Genomic DNA, 21,002 nt, shown 5'->3' with positions numbered 1-21,002 from the left:
TTACTGATGAGCCTTTGTGTTTTTTACTTCCAAATGTTGAATTCTTCTGCCGCCGTTCCTCAGAACGCTGCTAACATCTTAGAATCTGGTTGTGCTGATAAACCTGTCTTTTCCATCTGCAAGATGAATATTTTAGCCTGAATATCATCAGACATAATTATCTACTCCAAATTAGCAAGTAAAAATAGCACCTTATTAGAGTTAATAATTGAAATTCACTACCAATGGGACAATATGTTTATAAATTATATTAAGGGCACAATATGTTTGTTAGATCTCATTTAAAACATATATTTTGACATAGTACCATCTGTTGCAAACTGCAAAAACAGCCCCTCCTTCTTCCTCCTTTATTGGGCTCCATGCCTAGAGATCACCACAGTAGAAAACATCACACGCTACAAGTGCCTTGTTGGAAATGATGGTGGCATAATGATAATAGCAACAAACAATTGCCACTGAACCCATCATGGAGGCTTTCTCAGACTGATGGACAGGCTAATTCATTAGGACTGCACTCTCTTGTGTCATACCTGGGGCCCTTGCAGTGTTGGAGGTACACTATCGACTGGTATTGTAGCATCATTAGTGCAATGCATTTGCAAACGAACAATGGGTTGGCGACGGCGTGCTACCCGAGCTATTGCCAGTGGTAAGAATTATTGCATCCTTCCATCACTTTTAGTGTATTTCATGGATTGATGGCAGGAATTCTGTGGACACCATTGTCATTATGGCTGCCATCTCTGGCATGCAGTAGTAATACTTGGAAATGTTTAGCAGAATATGTCCCTGTAAGACATGTGACAGTGTAAATGACAAGCTGTAGTTTGGGGACCACAGAGGTATTTACTAAAAATGAAACTGATATTTTGTGACAAACATTGTGCCTTTTAAATAAAGACAAGACGTTGTTTGGTTGGTTTAGGTGAATTAATTATAATAACCAAAAGTGAAAGTATACATTTGATTGAAAGATGTGTATATTTTCAGACAATTATTCACATTCCAAGCTATATCTAAAGCTGTGAGTTGGTGGAATACATTGCTGATTTTATTTCCTCGATGCCAAAGGCACTGGCTGCTAAATCCGATGTTTCATTACTCATGAAGAGGAATTTACATTATTATAACTTTTTATGACATTACTCCTAGTAACCCTGCCTGATGCAGCCACTACTAAAGTAATCCTGCACAAATGGGTGACCAAAGTTATCTTGTTTGATGTGGTCACTATGGTGACACAATAATATTTTTTATCAGTTTAAGAACATGAAATGAATTTGTGCATAGACAAATACCATCCAATCTGGATTCCCCTTCTGGGCACAAACTGGAGATTGCAACCAAAATGTTGTTAACACCGTGACTGTAAGCAGTGCTGTGGTCTTAGTTGCACGCCACAATATTGTGCAAAAAAATACTATCCTACAAAAATGTGGTAGCCAGAATATCGACTACCATAATATTGTGAAGGTATCCATAGGGATGTATAGAATTACTATTCCTAACTCCTCACAGATGTATCTTGACGATGTATGTGGTCAAAGGTACATATGTTTGGAGTTGAGAATAGTATATTTGTGGTTACCTATGCATACTTACTGTCAGGAATATTTTCCTGCCCTAAAGTTGCTTTGAGTTCTGTCCCAGGTTTTGTCCCTACCATTGTTACTGGAGAGCAGCTCTAAACACAGGCCCCCCTTTTTCAACTTCATATTTCTAAATGGCTCCCTATACAAAATAATTCTAAAGCAACACATTGGATACCCTTTGGGGACAGTTACATTCAGGTTTCAATTGATTTCCAGCTGCTCTTAAGAACCAAGAAGGTGAAGGATTAGAGTGAATACAATTCATTGAATTTATTATTGGTGGCTGCTATGTCGCGGCTGCTGCCTCACCCTAACTCCGCTCTAGAATCACAGCTGGAACCAATATGCTTGCTGTCACATTTCAGTAACACATTCATCCAATGAATTCGGGAGCCCGCCAACTGTAGATTATATGTGCCTTGGGAGATTTAAGAAAATTCTGTCAGACTGGGAATTTGCAATTTCTTTCTGTATAATGTTTGGAACTAAAGCTTGTAAAGTTTTATTTGTTTCCTCACATGCTGTCTGATATATAACATAAACCAAAACATAAAATCTGTAAAAATTATAACAAAATGACATCATATCCTGTCTCTCTTTTCATTTCTTACAGTCTATGTGGCGAACGAAGAGAAACACAGTGACTGGATACTTCTTGGCAGGGAAAAGCATGGTTTGGTGGCCTGTAAGTGTCTCAACTTTCTAGCTCGCTAGATTGAACTGACAAATTGTAGGTCTACGCTTGCATGACCGTTAGCATGCTTGTTTGCATGACTGCATCTGTTATATTAAAGTGTCTCTCACTCCTATTTGCTTCAAGATCATGCATAAGAGATGCTAAAGAAACAAGATAACAGAACAACACTGGTCTTCACACACCATCTCAACTATGCTTATAGGTCATACCGACACCTTCTTTGAATAGCATTCCAACAAAAACGCGTGATGCTTCCCTGTGACATGCTTCAGCCCCACATCACCGATAGGAAGCGCTACTTAAATGCAATTTTAAAACAATACAATAATAATAATAATAATACTGACATTTGTAGAGCCTGAACAGCTACCTCAAGCAGAGGTGTCCCAGCGCTATGGCGAAACAGATAGCAAGTTGGAAGTTCACTCAGCAAGAGCCCAGGGCCTGTTGATCTAAGCTGAATAGCCACGTTTTCAATGGTCTCCTGAAAAGTGGCTCAGAGTCCATATATCTCAGGTAATTTGGCAGCAAGTTCCACAGCTTAGCAGCCTTGACCGTGAGGGATCTGCCTCCCATTCGTGCTTTCCTAAACCGAGGAGTAAAGTTTTGAGTATTAGATCTCAGTAGTCAGTTCTGCTTATAGCAGCAGAGACGTTGTTTCAGGTAGCTCAGCATTTGCCACAATAACATGATGTGGGGTGCTGTAAAGCACTAAAGGATCACATCACATTACACAGGTGCCAAAGCTATTTGGTGCATCTTTGCACAACTGTTACACACATACCTGCCCATTGCTTACACAATGCATGTTTGAAGTATTTGACTTCATAGTTATGTGATATGGCTCTTACCGCCCCCAGGGTTTGTTTTCTCTGTACTTGGTTAGGTCATCAGTTTTTAGGTCCAGCCTAGAGACAGCGCGCATGCGCTGCTCTGCGAGGCATGCTGTATTGAGTTAGGAAAAGTTAAGCACTTGAAGCTCCGCCCACTCTCCGCCCATATTTTTCATTGGCTTGTGTCATTGTCCACTGTAAACTGTGACTGTTCATTGGTTAAAAGGCTTAGTAGTCCCTCCTTAAGACTGCCTTGTCTCATTTTGTAACCTACCATGGCAACACCCAGTTACGTGTGTTGTTGCTCGGTAGGCTTTAATTACAGCCTTCGAGCACTATTTTCTCACATAGCTTTGTGGGTACGCTCTTTCGTAACGTTTTTTTTCATATTTGAATGGTTACTAATTCCTGAGTGTTTGGGGCTGTGTTATCTTTTTTTTTTAACTGTGGCATGTGCAAGAATAGGGATAGTTTACATCTGCTGTTTTGACCCCTAGTGTTTTTAAATGAAATGTTGTTTAATTTCACTTACGAACACTTCAGTTCCCACGCTCGCTAACAGAGCAGCGCTCTTCCACTTCCCCGACCGGAATAGATTTTCTTTTTCGAAGTACTTTTTAAGAGATCTTAGAACGTAGTGCTAGACATTTATTGGTAATCGTAACCCAAATGATGCCCTTTCTGTGTTCAGATTAATGCTGTACTACAGTACAACAAACTTGACTTCTGCCAGAGAAGCCTCCGAGTCCTGAATGTGCCTAGGGCCTCAGAGCACGAGTCCTAAAAAAAGAAGTGGGGGGACGCGCTCACTGGAAGTGACGTCCTGACAGGAAGTGACGTCACGGAAGGTGCGCTCCAATCTTGTCCCAGAGAGGCCAAAGAGTGAAGACCTGCTGTTTGGCAGGGGGGACGGTGTCCACCTGGTAAAATAAGTGGGGGGACGTCGTACACCCGCAAGGTACCCCGACTCGAGCCCTGCAGAGCCTGCTTCTCACAGATACGCATGACAGCGGTATAACGAAAGTTGAGGGCCCCTTCCACCTCTACGAAGTACATGCAGACTGCCCCCCCCCCCTTTTTTCCGGACCTCGTCCCCCACCCTGCGGGGGCTTTTGTTACACCACTGGCACATGAGAACAGCACTCTCTCTTACATTGCACAGTACCTAGAGAAAGAGGATGTAGTCTTACGGCTAGAGCAATCGATGTCGAAGCGGGGGAACCGGGTTCGAGTCTCAGCAACAACGCTCAACATCCTGTGATTCTGGGCAAATCACTTAATCTCCCTGTGCCTTACAAAAACAAATGTGTCCTTGTGTAACAAAACTGGTGCTATGTAAAGCGCTCTGATACCCGATATCTAGTTCGCACTATATAAAACTCAAGAAAAAAAAGAAAGAGAACCAGTGCAAAGTCGCCAAATGCTATAAATTTCTTCCCACACAGCCAGTGTGTAAAGATGAACTGCAATCTAGCAGTTACACCAACCAGCCATAAAAAGCGTTTCATCCATAGTTAGTAATAGATCTTAATGGAAATATGTAAGGGTGGAAGTGGGTTGAAACCGTATTTTTCAGTTTTGAATAATGCTTCGCTCTGGTTGCTGGCCTTGTCAGTGATTTCTACGTAGTAATTACCTTTGACGGTCAATTTTTTTTCCTTTGTGTTGCTTTCTTAGTGGAGGGTGTGGGTACTGGTACTGTCGATTTGCGCCAAGCCTTTTCATATTTGGGGATGTTTCTTCTGCCAGAGCTCAGTCCTTCAGTGTACCAGGTTGCAGAGGGATTTGATCTGACCTTTCTCAAACGAAAAGGAATTATATATGTCTACTCAAGCCTGAAGTGCATTGATCATTGCAGGGAACGTCGTACCAGGGCTAGCCGGGGAGTGGATGGGTGTGAAATCATTGTGCGATAATGTTTAATGGGGATTTTTAAAAATGATCATGGAGGTATTCCAGAGGGTTTTGTTTGTCTGTCGGTTAGGGCGCTGGGGCAGCTATATGAATGGAAATTGCATGATGGCCAACAAAATCTGATGGAAGTTTGTCTTGGCATGATGGGAATGACAAAGCAAATATAAACAGGTCGAGGTTGTTGCCTTTGGAATGTGTTTCAACACTGCCAAGACATGCATGTACATATCGCTGTTACTAATGCATCATGCATGGCGGTGGGATCATTCAGATACGTAAAAACCTTGTAAATAAAGCTCTGGCTAAGCGCTGGATGGCAAGAGAACTCCTCAGGGCATGAAAGGGCTTGCCCGATGTAAGGCCACTGTGCCCATAACGCAAATAAACGACATATATGAATGTATGCTCCGATGTGCTTCATGACCACGGAATGCTTTCCAGCGATTATTAAACATTTCCCTTTACAAATATATCCAGTGTGCATCCCCGTCTGCGCTTCAAGTTGACTTTTTCTCTCTCGGTTGATTGTTTCCTCCCACGTCTTGTCGTCGCCGCTACTTCACTAACACCCTCCGCTAATCCCTCAACCTGCATCCCCATCCGGTGGCATTATTTTTCTTATAATTTACAGCCTGCTTTGGTTGCTGTAACTTTACATTCCTCTCGGTGCAATTTCTATTTTTTTGTACTAAAACATTTGTCCCAAACGTTAACCACTCTCTCTCCCTCCTAGTTTGAACGATCATAATAACTTTTTTACGTTGTTATTCCTTTCACGTGCAGGTTTCACGCAGGTCTGAGATACTACTGACGTTCACCATTATTTTCTGTCATTCTGGTCGACATTCACCCTTCATCCAAACGCTTTGCTGATTTACCATTAACATTTTCATTTCTTACTATCAAGCATTCTGTTTTCTCCACCTATGTTATATAACCATCCTTTGATGTGCAGACTTCACCTTCCTGGCGCTACAAAGATGGGAAGTTGTACTTGTGAGTGCTCAACTGTGTTCCCGATGAGTCACTGCGCCACTGTGCCTCCACATTTACAGCTCTGATGACTTCTACACTTCACATTGCATCATAATTGAGTTAAATTAGAAATACACTTCAATACATACAAGCCAGTTGTGCACCAATATTTAATGTTTTCTCAACATGGACTCATTATCTACATGCAGTTATACTAAAACATTATTTACTGGGTACATACAATTACTTACCCACTCATTCAGCCATACATTGTTTCCATACATATTAAAATAACAACTGAAATTCGCATTTGCAGCCTCTAACATTTATATAAAAACAAGAACTTATGCAAACAAAATAATCAACAGGCATATTTGAGGTGAGACCTATTGGCTTTGCCAGTGCTTGTTTAACATGTGACTTTATCAACCTCTTGCTACAGGTCGGGGCGTCCCTGTTTTCCAGTAATGTGGGAAGCGGTCACTTCATCGGCCTAGCCGGCTCTGGCGCAGCGTCCGGCATCGCTGTCACTGCCTATGAGTGGAACGTAAGTAAGATGTGAGGGTGGGCATAGGAGCTGTCGTTCAGTTAGGTTGAGAGCTCCTGAGGGTTCAGTTGAACAAGGCAAAGCTCGGTTAGGCGTTTGCTCTATTCCCAACCCTAACACCCAATGCACAGTCTTTAAGTCACCTTAGACACATCAGTTCTTCGCTGAATCAGAATTAAGGTGGATTATTATCAGCACCCAAAAATACCATAATGGCATAAGACAAGTCTAACACATTGCATTAGATAGTCTACGACACAAGCAGATGACAGTGCTTAGCCCCGGCTCATGGAGGACAGGGCTGGAGGGATGTGGCAGAAACAATTAAATAGCGCAGGGAGGTAGACACTTTGTAAGAGGCAACTATCTCCCAAGGTGAGGGGATGCTGTAGAACGAAGTCTAACCTGGAAGACTAGACACACAAGAATATATTCCTTAACACAAGTTCATGGAGCAGCCTCATCACTGGGGAGAAGGGCTTTGTTTATTTAAGGATCCTAAGAATCACTGCATACCACATAAATGCTCTCACAGAGTGGACGGGAGAAAACGGAAAGCAAGACACGTGACATATGGGAAGGTTGAAGAGTTCTGTGGACCTGCGAGTGGATTCAGGTTAAGCATTAACATCTTAGCTCCCGAAGATTGGATGGCCCGTGAGAGATAGCCATTTGAGCTAGGTACTGCCTTGGTCAACTTAGAATCCTACACCGCTCTCATTACTCGAGGACCTGGCTGGCTAAAATTGGGAGGGCGACTACTTCTATCTGCCTGAAGGATTGTGGACAGGAGGGAACGTACTTCCACATTTTGTGGGAATGCCCCAAAATACGATCTCACTAAGTGCCAAGTGGTTATTGCTGGCAGTGTCAGGGTAGGAACCCTAGCCAAAATATCAGAGACTTTGGTTGATGCTAAAAATAAAAATATGGGGAGTGCTGAAGATTGAGGGGCTGGAAGTCTGATTTAGATTGGTGCCAAAGGGCAGAAAAAGTGGTTTACCAGAGTAGGGCTGCCTGGAGAAATGGGAGAAGGTGAGGGATGCCTGACAGAAATACAGGGATTTTGAGAAGTATTATGCATTTATTGACGGAATAGCCACTGGATCACCTGTGAGATAATTGTTGAATGAGACATGCTGAAGAGGGCCCGTAAAAGCACCCCAGTTAATTGTATTAACGATACAGCAACCTGTGATGGGCGCTTTGTACCTGCCATGTTTTTATCACGAGAACAGAGATGTTTCAATTGTATCACTTGATGAGCATAGTTTCAATAACAAGAGTTAAAAAAAATATATCATAGTTCCCGTAAGGTCAATAGCATGGAAAGTCATCTTGTGGTTGCAAGCTGGGTGGAAAATCCTTGAATTTGGATTCAATTTGTCAATAAATGATCTAAGTCTTTGTCCAGTTAAGCCAGTTCTGATGGTGACCAGAAGGCAGTATAGAAGTATCAAATGTCTAGTTAGGTGTCATCAGTCCACAGACTTGGTGGGACAGGTGCAATGGAGTTCTAACCAGAACATTTAAAAGGCTCTGGGACAGTCACCTTGGGATCCCTTGTTTGTCGTTGGGGAAATGAGCAGATATGGTTCAGACTGGGGTTCTTTTTTGGGACCCTCGTTCCTCAGAGTGAGAGGTGGTGTGGAATAGGATGGCTACTCATGCTGGTATTGACACTTCTTTCCTCTTCACAGGGCATATTCTGCGTCCTGTTGCTGGCCTGGTTATTTCTTCCAATCTACCTTGTATCTGGGGTAAGTAGAGAGGAAAAAGAATCACTTGCCACAGTCTTAAGTTTTGTCATTCAGCTGCATGCCCTCTCAGGGGAAAACACTTCTGCGCACAAGTCTTAAAAACACAACTATATATGGGATTGTCTAAGCCTGAATGCAGACACATATCTGTATAGATCGATGAAGGTGATAGGGTCTATCTTTTGACATATGTTAAGAGATGGTTCCATGTCACCAAGTCCTGGAGGTATGAAGTCCTGGCTTTGAATTTAACAACCTTATGCATGCTGAGAGTTACAGTCCTGGTTCTCTTAAGTTGATCCAATTGAACTAACACTGTGGAAACTAATGATTTGTAAACAAAAAGCGCAGGGCTTGAGCATTGTGTCCCTGTTATCTTGGAACCAACTGGTACCTTTAGAAATATAGAGTGAATACATGAGAAAACATTACCTGCTTACAGAGTCAAAACGTCATTTTACAAATGATGAATCTACATTCAATAGTAAGATAAACATGGGATAGTTTATTACAGCAAGATCAAATATTCATTGTCTCTTATAATCCTACAGATATCTTGGGGTGGTGAATAGGTTCAAGGGCATTTGGATGGTTAACGTTACAGTACATTTTGAAAGATATCACACTTACCAACAAAAACAATCTCTTCTTCTGCAAACTGTTTGTCTTCCGGGAAATGATGTGCCACGAGGCTGAAAGTTTTAGTGCCACACATTATTTCCGCTTCACTGCATTTTTATAGCACATTGGGACAGCTAATGAGATCTTGTTGCACTTTTTCTGTGTCTAGCCATGGAGTGACAGCCGCATATGGAATGGAAAAGTGTTTACTGAGATGGGTGATGTGTGTATAATAGTTTGTTTTCAATGAGAAGCCTAGGACCGACATATTGTGTCATACATTTCTAGAAGGCTAAGTGGACACCAAAGAGCTCTTCAACACATTAGAAAGAATGTCTGCCACACCTGCCAAGCCTGAACTTGTGTTTGCGGCCTTATATTCCTGAACGCGGAAGGGTAGCTGACACGGGTCCAATTGGGGTCTTTTGAAACTTGTGAGTTCTTGGTGCCATTCTGTGCCCTGTTAGAGGGTGGGTTTTTCACCACAAAAACCATCACTGAAATATGTTATCTGAAATAACAAGACACCCTTCTGAGAAGCAGGAATCGAGTCTGAAGTGACACTATTTATTTAAAACAAGCAGGGGTACAAGTGTCAAAAGACACATTGTTAATCTAAAATAACACCATACAATCTACCAAGTAACAATTGTCAAAAGACACATTACTGAGCAAGAGCAAAAACATGCAGTCTTGGCAAGTTTAAAAATCACAGCAATTCAAAGAGAGAGTGAGAGAGAGAGAAAAATTGAATATTAAAGTACGATGAAGAAATGTAACCTTATCAAGAGGCACGCAATCTGGGGGTATGGTTTGACGCTGGTCTCACTTTTGGCCCCCAGATTAATCGGGTGGTGGGAGTCTGTTTCGGGATTTTGAAGAAGCTGAGAAAGGTCCTGGACTTACTCCCGATTGAAGCCCGTCAAACCCTGGTCCATGCCCTGGTGACAGCTAGGTCGGACTATGGGAACCTGCTGTACCTGGGGGCTCCAGAAAAAAGCATGGCTCGCCTGCAAGTGCTGCAGAATGCAGCAGCGCGTCTGATTCTTAGACTGCCTAAAAGGGCGCCTTCTAAGGCGGCCCTCCAGGAGCTACACTGGCTCCCTGTGAGGAGAAGAGTGGAATATAAAGCCCTCTGCACCTGTCATCGCATCTTGAATGGTAGGGCACCCGACCCTCTGACTAAATTGATCGAAGTGTACAAACCAACACGTGCGCTTAGATCTACAGGGGGCGGCCTACTGAGGATTCCAAGAATTAAGAAGGCCCGCATGGGAGGCAGGTCCTTCAGATGCCTAGCGGCAGCTAACTGGAATAAACTGCCAGCGGACTTGCGCCTGGAACCAGAGGAGGCTAGGTTCCGAGCGAAACTAAAAACATTTCTCTTTACTAAATAACGGCCCGCGCAGTTTTTCTGTGTCCCCTGCCATCTGCCTCTCCCACTTTCAGCGCGTGGACACGCCGGTGTGCGTAATCGCAGCGCTCTACAAATGTCCCAATAATAATAATAATAATAATAATAAATAAATCAGCCAGCTGGGAACAGCTCTAGTAAAATACACTGTGAGAGGTGGTCAACTAGTCGGTCAGTGAGCAGTCCTTTTCTATATTTTTAATGAGGAAACGTCTACCTTTTAGTAGGTGTTTGACCGAAGAACATAAACATTGAACATTTTATTAAAAATAAATTGCGTCACTTTTCAGAAGCTTTGAAGAGGAAGCTCCTTATAAGGTACATAATGCATTGAAAGGTTTGTGTTCTATTTTAAGCCATTTCCCGGTCTTAGTTTCCAAATCTAGCAAAACATCAGGTGAGAAGCTGTGGAAAGTTACAGTTAGCCCCTACCCCTACTCTTAGCCCATCTTGTTCTTCTAGATGACAGATGCATCCTGCTATTGCTACATCTTCTCGATGGTCAGAAAGATGTACATTCAGTAGGCAGGGGCGGACAGCGGGGCTTGCGACTTGTTTATAAGAAAAGCAGTGAACTGAGATTTGTGGCCTTCACAGGAGATATAACTCTTAATTATTTCAGATGGGCATGAGGCCTACTGTTTCGGTGAATGCTCAAGGCAGTATGGACAATTTAGTGCACTCTTGCCTACTGGCTGGCATGGACTTTCATGCTTCAACCGCAGGGTTGTGGTAGGGAAAGGGAAACCAAGGATGCCTGGATTGCACCTGTGGCACACACAGGAATTGACGTAAATTTCCACGTCACAAGTTGTTAATGTTTTTATAGCCCAAATACTTCTCCGTAACTAGCGGACAACTTTGTATGCACATTTCCCTTTCTACGATGTTATTAATATTTTTTCAGCAAGGTTACATAGTGCCCATCTTAGTGTGGATTCTTGTTGTCGATAATGTGGTTTACAAGATTGCGATATAGTCCATATTTTATGGGAGTGTGACCAGCTGAAGGCCTTATGGTCGCTGGTTTGGGACCACATGATAAAGGTCCTCGGGGTAGACAGGCCTTTGACAGACTGACTAGTGCTATTGCACAACACTTCCGACCTCTGCTCAGTGACCCAACATGTCAATAGATCGCTCTCCACTGCTCTCGTGGTGGCCAAATTGGCGATTCTGCAACACTGGAAATCGAGTCGGACTCCCAACTTGCAAGCCCTGGTTGGACAACATGTACCACATGCCATGCTTTGAATGCCTTATTTATAAGCTAACTGATGAATTGCAGATATTTAAGGAGGTCTGGGGCTTTGTTCTCAAAGACTGAAGAGACATATACACTCATCACACCAAGTATCTCGCCTTCCTCCATGTTCTATGTAAGCCACTATGTTTCATTCTCGGCCTTTCCTTCAGAGGTTCCCCAGACTTAGGTCCATATTATTATTAGCCTTTGTTAATGGGGGTTCTTCTGCTTTCACCTGGCATGGATGGGTCACTGTGACTTAATCTTGATGACACTGTAGACAGCCGGCCATTTTATCTTATTTTTTCCTTTTGGGGCGCTACTCATGGACGGGTTAGGAAGTGGGGTTTTCCCTCCCTCCTTCTCTCACCGTGGGGGATTGTTGCCCCTTCTCTCCCATGGCGATTGCATTTTCCCTTTTTTCCCCATTGAAGTTGCTTAACTAGTAGTTGCCAACTATTTGCCCTAATCCTGTGTCTGTTCTCGGAGATCTGTACTCTGCTGTTCCTGATTTTTCTGCATTTTACCTTGGTGGGTTCTTTGCCCTGTGCGGCGACTTGACTCTATTTTTTTCAATATTCCACTCTTGTTATAGCCATGGAAAAACTTAATAAAGGATTGAAGCCAAAAAAAAAATGTTTTTTATTACAGTGATACAGTGACTCCAGGAAAATTTCGTTAGCAAAATAGCAAAAGCAATAAGCACAGTGGTACAACCGATACTGGTGCGTGTAACAAGGTCAGGTTACTGCATGCGGAATATATTGATGGGAACACACCGAGTTAAATATCGGGCCACTGGTTTTACCAAACTCGCAACCAGTGATTCAGTTTCCACCTAGGCTGTAACTCGAAATCGTTTAGCTCAGTCAAGCACCAAGTTGTAGGCCCAGCGTCACGGTCCATTGAGGTCCAAGAAAAATATAGCAACGTTGGACAGCTATTTGCAGTGATCAAACCTAACTATATGATGTCACTTCTGCGTAGTAACTAGCCACGGACGGAACTCCAAATATCATGGGGAGAAGAAGCTACAGAGAAAAGGGCAGAAAGGAACAAGCCATATCATTGAAATATACTAATTCCTTTATCCAAGTAGGAACTGCAGATAGCCAGTCTCCTCTTATCCAATTACAATGTGCTGTGTTGGACAGTGAATGTCAAGCCCATAACGTGACAGATCCACCAGAGGTTGCACTTCGAGGTGTCATCGACCATCCCTGAAATTAGCCATAAAAGCCCACACCAGAAAGTTTCTGAGGCAGGACATAACCAAGCCAAGTGTATAAAGTCCGCCTCAGGGTGATGGCAAGGCCTACATGCTGTGTCGACATCTAATCCACAGGGGCGGCTCCTCCGCTAAGGTGAAGGAGCATCGCCCCACAGAGCAAGTCAAAAAGGAAAAAATAAAACGATAATAACTCATTGTTATTTTATTTTTCCGTTGTTTTTCCGTTGTTGCTCAGCTGTGTAGCAAAATGAAAAGAGGTTCATCAGCCCAAGAGAACTAAATCGGACTCCCTACCAAGTTTGGAGACACCAGCATTTATGAGAGCTGTGCTACACCAATACCCAGGGTACTGGACCCTCTGCAGCATTCACCAAGATGAAGAGTCCAATCGGCACTCCAACTGCCCAGCAAGCAAGCCCCCATTGAGGAACGTTGAGACGTCCAAGACCCACTTTGTGAGTGGCTCAGCTGTCCTGAAATCACCTCTCCAAGCGGTCTGCTCGTGACTGCGACGACATCTTTGATGTACACCGCCTGGCTGACCTATGTGTTCTGCACCCAGCCCGCCCTGCCTGGGTACCGACAAACCAGCTGTGCTCCTGAGGCCCTTGCGCCTTGCTCCCTCGAGTGAGACCCTTCAGACTTACCTTTAAGTCCTCTTGTGCAGTGTGTTTTCCGGTGACCCCCTTCTTCGTAGCGCCCCAGCTACAAACTTTTGATTTGATTTAATTTTTATAAAGTGCAAACCATTACCCGAAGGCATCAATGCTCTGCAGCCAAACATCCAGAACTGAGCAGTGTCCATAGACCCACCATATTAAGTAGTAGAGGGATAGCACTGTGTATATAGTGTAGAGCCAAGCTTTAAGTGTCTTTCTAAAAGACAAAAGCCCTGTGAGCGCCGTAAGCACTGCAGTAGAGGATTCCAGAGTTCACCTGCGTCGACCGGGAAGGCTCTGCCGCCCCATTTCATCTTTCGGATCTGAGGTACTGAGACCAAATTACGATGTGCCAAGTGAAGGTTTCTTACTGTAGTGTACCAATGAAATATCTCTTTAAACCCAGCAGGGCTAGGAAGGTACAGGGCCTTGTGTAAAATACAGATGGCTTTAAACATAATGCGTTTTCTGATGGAGAGTCAATACAGGTCACACAACCCAGCAGCAGCTGATTGGCGCCTCAGAATATCAAGGTTCACTCTGGCAAGCGCATTCTGTGGTACCTGCAATTCATGCTGAGTACTGATATTGGAGTCAAGATAGAGGGAATTGCAATAGTCCAATCTGGACATGACTAGGGCTAATGCGACCCGCTTCGCACCCCAAAGATTAGTATTTTGATTTTATCACTGTTTAACTTGGGAAAATTCCTTCGCATTCAGTCGACAACTACTGACATGCATTGTGAGAAATTATCAGAGGTGACGCAGAGTTCTTAGGAACTGACACAATAATCTGTGTGTCATCAGCATTGGAAATTCCATGCATCCCATAGACCCGGATGATATAAAGAAGTGGAGAGACGTACAGTTTGAAAAGCGCAGGGCTCAACGATGAGCCCAGCGGCACTCCACATGGCAGAGAGAAAACATCTGAGTAAAAATGCTGTAGCAGCATCCTCTGTGAACAGGCCATGAAGAAAGCGGACAGAAGAGCCAATGCCTATTGTGGGAGACCAACATCTTGAAGGTATTCAATCAGTGGTGAAGGGGAGATGGTATTAAAGGCCGCAGATCGGTCTAAAAGTACTAGCACCGCGCCTTGCCCCTAATCCACTACCCTTCTCATGTAGTCCTTGGCTGAGATTAATGCCTCTTCGGTTCCACGATGTTTTCGGTATCCGAACTGGAAATTATCCAGCCATCCAGACTCTTCTGCAAATTCCATCAAATGGCCGTTCAGATGTTTCTCAAGGATCTTAGCTGGAAGAGGGAGCAGTGAAATGGGCAGTCATTTTTAGGATCCTTGCTATCCAGATTGTTTTTTTGTTTTTTAATAGGGGCCTGATCACCGCCTTTTTTCATCGTCGGGGATAGCAGCCAGTGAGAATAGCTTTATTCATCAGATCCATGAGAGGCTGAGCCACTGTGCCTGCTATCATATGAAGAGTTGCTGGTGAACAGGATTCCAGGGGTGAGTCGGATCGTGTGTTAAGGAGATGTTGCTCCACCATCTCAGAGGTAAGCGGTGGAAATACAGAGAGCAAGTTAGATTCTTGGTCCTTAGGCCTCGAAGACTCACCAGGGTCCAGCTGCAGCTCTCCACCCAGGGTTTGCAATAGGTGAGGTTATTTGGAAATGTATTAAAATCTATCATATATGTCCACAATTCTGCGTAGAAAACAAGTGGCTAGCTGATCACAAATGTTTTGTGAACCTTCGAGTTCCCCAACTGTTGGAGGTGTGGAGATCTGTTGTACCACCCTGAAAAGTTCTTTAGAAGAAGTAGCAGTTTTATTCTTATGGGTACAATATAAAAACTTCTCTTCAGGAAGAGATAATTTGAATTCCCTAATTCTGTACCTATAAATGATTTTTTTCTTGCTCCTCTAACTCTCTCCTCCAAATTTGCTCTTGTTGGTGACAGGCCTGCTTATGAGTTCTAAGCCTTTCATTAAACCAAGAGACTAGTTTGCTTAACTTCCCTGATGGAAACTACTCTATTGGTAGCTATCTCCAGCCATGCTGTGAGTGAGTCCGCGCCCACGTCTACATCATCCTGAATCGCAATAGCTATACTATCAAGAGTTAGGGTACACGGCTTCAGCCGAAACTCCTTTTCAATTTCTCCTTAGAATCTGACTTTGGCCACTTTTTGACTGTTGAGTCGGACGTAAAAGAAAATGCAACTGCACCATGATCTGACTAGCTGAGGGGAGGACTGACTGATATGACACCCTTGGTTCATTCGAAAATATGCCATCTAAGGTGTTGCCTGTATCATGTGTAGGGGCAGAAACCAAATTGGACAGTCCTATATTAGAAAGAGTTTTGATAAGTGTTCTAGACTCTTTATGAATATTCTCTTCAAGATAAAAATTGAAGTCACCCTAAACAGTTAGATCTCAGCACCGTGCTCCTGGCCGAATCCGGCACGCTTCCAACAATCCGCTGGTGGAACATTGGGCCTGGCCTTGCTTCTTACCTAAATCCTGGAGGTGAACCCTAAAATCGAACTGTGTAATTTTATATGCATTTTTATATTTTCTCCCATTGACTTCAATAGTGCGTAATTGTGCACAAAAGGGAATCCTTTTGCCAACTTGAAAAATGTATATCTGGAAAAGGTCGTAGTGTAGAATAAAGTTCTTGGTCTGAAAAATTACATAAAAAATCTGTGTTATTTTTATAAATTGGTCCCGGATTTATTCTTGAGAGTGTGCATCATTTATTGTCTCTGTGAGTACAACAAATGCTTGGCACTACCCTCTAATAAACCTGACTGCTCACCCACACTACCACAAACAAAGCATTAGTATTATCTGTTTTTGCCTCACTACCAATCGGGGTCTCATTGGACTCTGCACAGTGTACTTCATTTTAGTGCACTATACAGAGAGGCAGCGTCCTACAATATTCCTGTGTTCCCGCAGCAGAGAAAAGACCCAGAGTTATGACTCGAAGATGGTAAAAGCAAAACTGTGCTCGAATGCCTTGTGGTTCTTTCAGAGTTTACAGATTTTGTGAAAGACTGGAATCACTGTGTTTTGGGTTATAGGAAGTGTGAGTGGTCATAGTACACGGTGAATCCCAAACTATCTCTAGGTGTGTAATGAATACACTAAAATACACAGTCAGGATGAATCGCTTAAGTATACGATTACAGCAGAAACCTGAACCAAAAAGTAATTCAAAATTATAAGGCATAAACAGGGATAATGATGACTTATCCTGGTAAAAAACAGGACCGTGGGAGGAAGCTGTCTAGGAGGCACAGGGATCTCCAAGATGTTTACTACTGAACCGATGTTCTTTCTTCAGGCTGCATGTTCTTCATACTCTTGTGTCTCACTCTCTCTGCAGGTCACGACCATGCCGGAATACCTTAAGATGCGATTTGGAGGCAAGAGAATCCCTATCTTCCTTGCAGTGCTGTATCTGTTTATCTACATCTTCACCAAAATATCTGTAGGTGCTACTTCTGTTGTTGTATAACTCCATGTCTTACCCTACCTCTCAGTCATCAAAACACTAGACCAGGCATGTAAATTCGGGTGGCTCTTGGCAGCAGTCTTATTAGTTGTAGGCAAACATCTCATTGTTTTATGGGAGATGCTGGGCTGTCCCTGCTCACTCCTCCCAATGGGCACCAGTGGTTTTCAACCACCACCATCAAGGGTGTTGACTGACAGAGAGCCTAAAATGCTCTGTACATTGCTTCAAAAATTCAAAGATTATTATAATTTAGAAGCTGGGGAATGGTTCTCTTTCTATTGAAAATGAAAGTGCGCAGAGAACAATGTGCTTTCCAAGTAGTTTCTAGGTTTTTCTCTTTGTCGATTGTGCTTGTTGGACGCAGTGAAAAGAATTTCTGCAGGATATCTGGTACGCGGGGTGGGGGAAGGGGGGAGATAAGTTATCATTGAACTGTCTCGCTAACTTCCACAAACCAGACTGGATTTCCAAAGTAGGCACCAGCAGGGTTGAGTCTAATGCAAGTCCACTCAGACACGTGTGATCTTAATCCAAATAGCATAATCAACTGGGTGGCATGCAAAATACCAAAACATAGTGCTATCCACTGTTAACAGTTGTGTAATGATCAGGACAACTGTTGATCACCGACCACTACAGACAAATGCAGACTGACTATTATACCTCCTACTGACACCATGCCACCAAACACTTCATCAGACTTACAATCTCGACAAATATAACTACTGTAAACAGTCTGATTAACTTGCCTGTTGTTAACCTAATGAGCATACCCACTGCAAACAATCTGAGAAATACAACCACTACCGAATGCATCACAACTGCACGCTCATTTTAAAAGCGTTGGCAGTTCACTCGTGGTAATAGATTCACTGATGTCCTGGATTTTGACAGCTAAATCAATATTCTCACTTTTAACGGTCTAACAGGATACTCACTGTTAACTGCCGCACATTTACACTAACTCTTAACAGCCTGGCCGGTGATTTCTTTAAATGTAGCATGCCCAGTGCACAGGTTGAGTAGAAGAGTTACTAACAATAGCTTGACAAAAATTCCACCTTTGATTACAGGCATGTGTACTGTTAAAAGTGTGATAAGCATAAATTCCTGGCAAGGCCACCTTTAACAGCTGATCCCGTTAACAACTAGACAGTGTTGGTATTTTGATAATGTTTCTGTTTATCAATATATTATTCATTTAATCTTTGATAAACAATCTTAATAACAACTTATATGGGTAATGTGTTGAACCAGAAATTCCAAGTATCATTGGCTGTTACCCCATTACTTTATTATATGTCACTCTCCAAAAGACACAGACCACTGAAAAGCTTGTGTTCCTACTCCAAAGGTCCCTAACACCTGGTCTCTACGCCTACTGGTGGCTGTTACTCTCTCTACTGGTGGCTGTTTCCTCAAAGTGAACAGTATAACGAGGGTAGCAGATGTTAACAGCTTGATGACTTTACCAAGGTTAGAAATTGGCGATTACAGTAAAATGACTGCTATTCCCACTCTAGCACAACATATGGGAATACAGCACCAACCTTGAAGCTGACCAGTGTACAACACAGCCACGGTGAACAATCTGGCCACTATGATATTAACAGTGCCACCATTATACCATCTGTTAACAGACCTAGAACACAGACCACACTAATCACTGAGCAGTACACTATTGTGCTAATTACTAAACCCCTGATATTATGAGAGTTGATACTCTACCCACTACATTCTGATACTTCAAGGTGCTATTTTACCTCCCCATTCAGAGTTCTACACCTCGGAATGGAAGATAATGTGGTAACACCACATGTTTTCACTCGTTCCAAGCGGAAAAACTCCCAATTTTGCAGTTTCCTCACCAGGCTTTACCTGCTGGGGTTTGTGAAGCCAAAACGGGTAGCAGTTTTGCACCAGGTGTAATCCGAATCAGGCACAAACACCCATGTGGGTCTGAATCGAGATTACCACAGCAAGTGGAGTAAATGTTCATTTCCTTACCAGTATTTCAACAACTAAAACATGTTTCATGCACAGTGGTTGAAAGTTTTTTATCTAGGGGTGAACTTTAAGTTCCACGACATACAGACATACACCAAAAATGGCTGAATGAGTATATCAGTTATCAACAACCTAAACAAACCAACAAGAGGAGTGTACTAATAATAATATCTTGAGCTGCCTGGCTCCTATTGCATATGAAAACGAGTTACTTACCTGTAATTTCAGTTATCCAGTATTGGTATCTTTCATAGATTCACATGCTTAGAATCATCCACGCCATGAGGTGGGAGTCTCGCGGTACAATAAAACATATATAACAGTCATAATTACATTATACTATAGGCTACTGTGGTTAGCAAAATCACTGCATTAGCCTATCTTAGTCTTTTTGCAAAAAGAACCAAACTTGGAAACCAGCCAATCAGGTAGCAGCATCCTCTTAGAACCTTCCCCACAGAGAGGCAAACCCTCAGATGTTCGTAGCTCAAGTGACAGTAAGTATGCCATAATGATAGGGTAAATTGCAAAAAACACAGTTGATGGACAGAATGCAGAACAATGTCTTACATTCACCCCAGTACAAAGATCTGGGTCTAAATCCATCGTTTTTTTGCACTCCACACCACCCTAGGTCAGACAATGGCTATATGCAAATCAGCCTTGACCCTGGGCCCCATGGGAACAGTCCAGTCCGAACTACCAAGCCATATCTTTCCCAGACCGGAATCAAGCATCCAATGACCAGTTTCTGGCTATCAGCCTTCATCAGCCTGGATAGCTTGACTCCAGTGGTGTGGAGAGCCTGGGACTCACGTCTGAGTATACCCAGCACACTCGGGGTGAAAATTGCAAAAAACACAGTTGATGGACAGAATGTAGAACAATGTCATACATTCACCCCAGTACAAGGATCTGGGCCTAAATCCATCGTTTTTTTGCACTCCACACCACCCTGGGTTAGACACTGGCTATATGCAAATCAGCTCTGACCCTGTGCCTCATGGGACCAGTCCAGCCCGAACTACCATGCCATGTCTTTCCTAGACCGGAATCAAGCATCCAAGGACCGGTTTCTGGCTATCAGCCTTCTTAAGCCTGGATAGCTTGACTCCAGTGATGTGGAGAGCCTGGGACTCACGTCTGAGCATACCCAGCCCACTCGGGGTGAAAAGTGCAAAAAACACAGTTGATGGACAGAATGCAGAACAATGTCTTATATTCACCCCAGTACAAAGATCTGGGCCTAAATCCATCGTTTTTTTGTTGCACTCCACACCACCCTAGGTCAGACAGTGGCTATATGCAAATCAGCCTTGACCCTGTGCCTCATGGGAACAGTACAGCCCGAATTACCAAGCCATGTCTTTCCTAGACCGGAATCAAGCATTCAAGGACCGGTTTCTGGCTATCAGCCTTCTTCAGCCTGGATAGCTTGACTCCAGTGATGTGGAGAGCCTGGGACTCACGTCTGAGCATACCCAGCCCACTCGGGGTGAAAATTGCAAAAAACACAGTTGATGGACAGAATGCAGAACAATGTCTTACATTCACCCCAGTACAAAGATCTGAGCCTAAATCCATCGTTTTTTTGCACTCCACACCACCCTAGGTCAGACAATGGCTATATGCAAATTGAAATTGCCATAATCGAAGATACCGTTGATGTTGAAATCACTGAGGTCGTCGACGGAAAAGCCATCGTCGACGATGTCGTCGTCGACGTCAAGGATGTTGTCTTCGTCGACGGAGGGCTCGTCGTCGAGAGTAATATCATTGTCGACGATGGGCTCGTCGACGGGAGTGTCATTGACGGTGGGCTCGTCGACGGGAGTGTCGTCGACGGTGGGCTCGTAGATGGGATTTGTAACACTGTCAACGGCGTACTCGTTGACGAAAGGTGCACCGTTGTCGACTGCGGCGGCACCCGCGCGGGATCGACGTCGGCGACGAGATAGGCGTCGACGAGATAGGTATGGTCGACAGTGATGATACACTTGCCGTGGCCG

General features: G+C 43.5%; 1 protein-coding gene across 1 annotated transcript in view; it reads left to right on the top strand.

The window, feature by feature from the left end:
* Nucleotides 1-21,002, top strand: part of SLC5A11 (solute carrier family 5 member 11) — a 162,055-nt gene that overhangs the window by 41,708 nt on the left and 99,345 nt on the right. The window contains exons 3-6 of the mRNA XM_086940471.1: nucleotides 2,209-2,280; nucleotides 6,457-6,561; nucleotides 8,262-8,321; nucleotides 16,855-16,959. Coding sequence (XP_086796597.1) covers nucleotides 2,209-2,280; nucleotides 6,457-6,561; nucleotides 8,262-8,321; nucleotides 16,855-16,959 — 342 coding nt within the window. The remainder of the gene's footprint in view (nucleotides 1-2,208; nucleotides 2,281-6,456; nucleotides 6,562-8,261; nucleotides 8,322-16,854; nucleotides 16,960-21,002) is intronic.

Source organism: Lissotriton vulgaris, chromosome 10, assembly GCF_964263255.1.
Source record: "Lissotriton vulgaris chromosome 10, aLisVul1.2, whole genome shotgun sequence".
NCBI classification, from domain to species: Eukaryota; Metazoa; Chordata; class Amphibia; order Caudata; family Salamandridae; genus Lissotriton; species Lissotriton vulgaris.
Note: the sequence above shows the minus strand (reverse complement) of the source record. Positions and strands in the feature narration are given on the sequence as shown.